Source organism: Mirounga leonina, unplaced genomic scaffold, assembly GCF_011800145.1.
Source record: "Mirounga leonina isolate KUSES-001 unplaced genomic scaffold, KU_Mleo_1.0 Mir_176, whole genome shotgun sequence".
Classification (NCBI taxonomy): Eukaryota; Metazoa; Chordata; class Mammalia; order Carnivora; family Phocidae; genus Mirounga; species Mirounga leonina.
The window spans coordinates 38,701,864-38,704,654 of record NW_023270454.1 but is presented as its reverse complement, the minus strand read 5'-3'; the positions used below and the strand labels follow the sequence as shown (position 1 = coordinate 38,704,654).

The following is a 2,791-nucleotide window of genomic DNA, read 5'->3' as shown; positions in this document are numbered from 1 at the left end:
ATGATGATGATGTCCCTGAACAGCAAGCAGGCGTTCAGCATGCCGCACAGCGGCAGCCTGCACGTGGAGCCCAAGTACTCGGCACTGCACAGCGCCTCGCCCGGCTCCTCCGCGCCCGCGGCGCCCTCCGCTAGCTCCCCCAGCAGCTCGAGCAATGCTGGCGGCGGTGGTGGCAGTGGCGGGGGCGGTGGAGGCCGTAGCAGCAGCTCCAGTAGCAGTGGCGGCAGCGGCAGCGGCGGCGGGGGCTCCGAGGCGATGCGGAGAGCGTGTCTTCCAACCCCACCGGTGCGTATTTCTGCATAATCACCGCTTAAAGGCACATTTTGACAGCCCCCTTTATCTGCTTGATGTTTTTTTCATGTCTGCACAGCAAATCACCCCACACCTCCAACCAATTTCCCCCCTCTCTCTCTTATGTATTCAGCGGGTCTTTTCTTTCATATTAATTTTTATGACCTGGGATGTTGCGCGTGTTGTGTTGTGTTGTGTTTGCAGGCTCACTTTCCTCCTCCTCCTCGTGCACGCTCGGCTTTTCTCAGTGACTTCCTTCCTTTCCGCCTCACTTGCTACTTTCAGGATTATTATTATTATTATTATTATTATTATTATTATTATTATTATTATTTTAACGTTCTGGGAATGTTGTAGGTGCGGCGGCGTTGTCGAGCGCTTGTGCCGGGGCTTCCGGAGAGAGTGCGCACAATTCCCTGCTGAGCGTAATGTGTGCCTTTTACTTGCAATTGCAGAGCAATATATTCGGCGGGCTGGATGAGAGTCTGCTGGCCCGAGCCGAGGCTCTGGCGGCGGTGGACATCGTCTCCCAGAGTAAGAGCCACCACCACCATCCGCCCCACCACAGCCCCTTCAAGCCGGACGCCACCTACCACACCATGAACACCATCCCGTGCACGTCGGCTGCCTCTTCTTCGTCGGTGCCCATCTCGCACCCGTCCGCGCTGGCGGGCACGCACCACCATCACCACCATCACCACCACCACCACCATCAGCCGCATCAGGCGCTTGAGGGCGAGCTGCTGGAGCACCTGAGTCCCGGGCTGGCCCTGGGTGCCATGGCGGGCCCCGACGGCGCCGTAGTGTCCACGCCAACTCACGCGCCGCACATGGCTACCATGAACCCCATGCACCAGGCAGCGCTCAGCATGGCCCACGCGCATGGGCTGCCTTCACACATGGGCTGCATGAGCGACGTGGACGCCGACCCCCGGGACCTGGAGGCATTCGCCGAGCGCTTCAAGCAGCGACGCATCAAGCTGGGGGTGACCCAGGCCGATGTGGGCTCCGCGCTGGCCAACCTCAAGATCCCTGGCGTGGGCTCTCTTAGCCAGAGCACCATCTGCAGGTTCGAGTCCCTGACGTTGTCGCACAACAATATGATCGCGCTGAAACCCATCCTGCAAGCGTGGCTCGAGGAGGCCGAGAAGTCCCACCGCGAGAAGCTCACCAAGCCCGAGCTCTTCAACGGCGCGGAGAAGAAGCGCAAGCGCACCTCTATCGCCGCGCCAGAGAAGCGTTCGCTTGAAGCCTACTTCGCCATCCAGCCGCGGCCCTCCTCCGAGAAGATCGCCGCCATCGCCGAGAAGCTGGACCTTAAGAAAAACGTGGTGCGCGTCTGGTTCTGCAACCAGAGGCAGAAACAGAAAAGAATGAAATATTCTGCGGGCATTTAGGAGACCCTTGGCCTCTCCAGGGACAGCCCCTCATCATCCCCTCTTTTCCCTCTCTCTCTCTCCTGCCTCTTTTCTTTCCACTTTTGGCTACCAGAAACAATTCAGTAAATGTGAATCCGGAGAAAGCGAGGGTTGGAGAGCGAGCGAAGGAGCGAGCAAAGGTGCCCAAGCCCGGTGAGAATGTGAAATGATTTCTCAAAGGAAAGAAACAGAAAGGATTTGTCAAGTTGTAGCAAAGTTGTCCCTTTTAACCCCACCCCGTCCGGAAAAGGCACCTCGGCTTCTTCACAGGAAGTCTGGAGCTGGCTGTTTGCAGAAAGGCAGACGAGACAGCCTTTTAAAAGGCCCCCAAAATGAGCAAGTAAGATTTGTTTTTATTCCTAAAGACATCACCCTTGTTCAAGTTTAAAAGTACACTTTGCAGCTATTTTTCAGAAATAGAAATCGATTCAGGACTGAAACTTTAAACTAGAGTTGATGCTTAATGTGACAGAGACATCTCTAAAGTATTTTGAATTAAAAAAAGATGGCAGATTTTCTGCATTTACACTGTATATTATATATATATTTTTATTGTGGTTCTTACCCCCTTCTTCCTTCTCTGAAGTGTTAATGCTTAAGAAAGGAGTTGCGCCTGCTGTGTTCACTGATCTTGAAAGCTATTATTAGATTATTGCCGAACAACCCTCTGTAAATTATTAATTTATCTCTCTAGCAACTTAATTTGTGCACATTCTAATTAATTAAACTTCTTTAGTCTAAAAAACGGGGGAAACGTATGGCTAGTGGAGTTAAACAATTTTATGTTTGATGAGTTTACTGAATTTTTATGGCTTTCCTCTTATACTGTGTTCCTTTTGGCCCATTTGTATATTCTCACTTTGAATGACGATTGTTTTTTCTTTGTTTTTACTGGTAGTGTTCTGATTTGTGAGTCGACACTCAGTAATGGATGTCTTAATCGTGTAGACCTGATTCACTGTCCAAAGTATTGTTTACTTTGTTGCATATTTAATGGGGATTCCCACATTGTCCCCACTACACACGCGCTCTCTCACTCACCCTTACACACACACACATGCACACACGCACACACGCACACC

General features: G+C 51.9%; 1 protein-coding gene across 2 annotated transcripts; it reads left to right on the top strand.

Moving 5' to 3' along the window:
* POU4F2 (POU class 4 homeobox 2) lies at positions 1-1,877 on the top strand. 2 transcript variants are annotated; one of them, XM_035023212.1, is made up of 3 exons: positions 7-93; positions 244-281; positions 737-1,877. In XM_035023212.1, exons 1-3 carry the CDS (start codon positions 7-9, stop codon positions 1,686-1,688), a joined length of 1,077 nt encoding a protein of 358 aa, XP_034879103.1. In that variant the 3' UTR covers positions 1,689-1,877. The 2 variants fall into 2 exon arrangements, with proteins under 2 accessions (XP_034879102.1, XP_034879103.1); XM_035023211.1 differs by having other exon boundaries at positions 1-285; positions 747-1,877.
* The last annotated feature ends 914 nt before the right edge of the window (positions 1,878-2,791 follow it).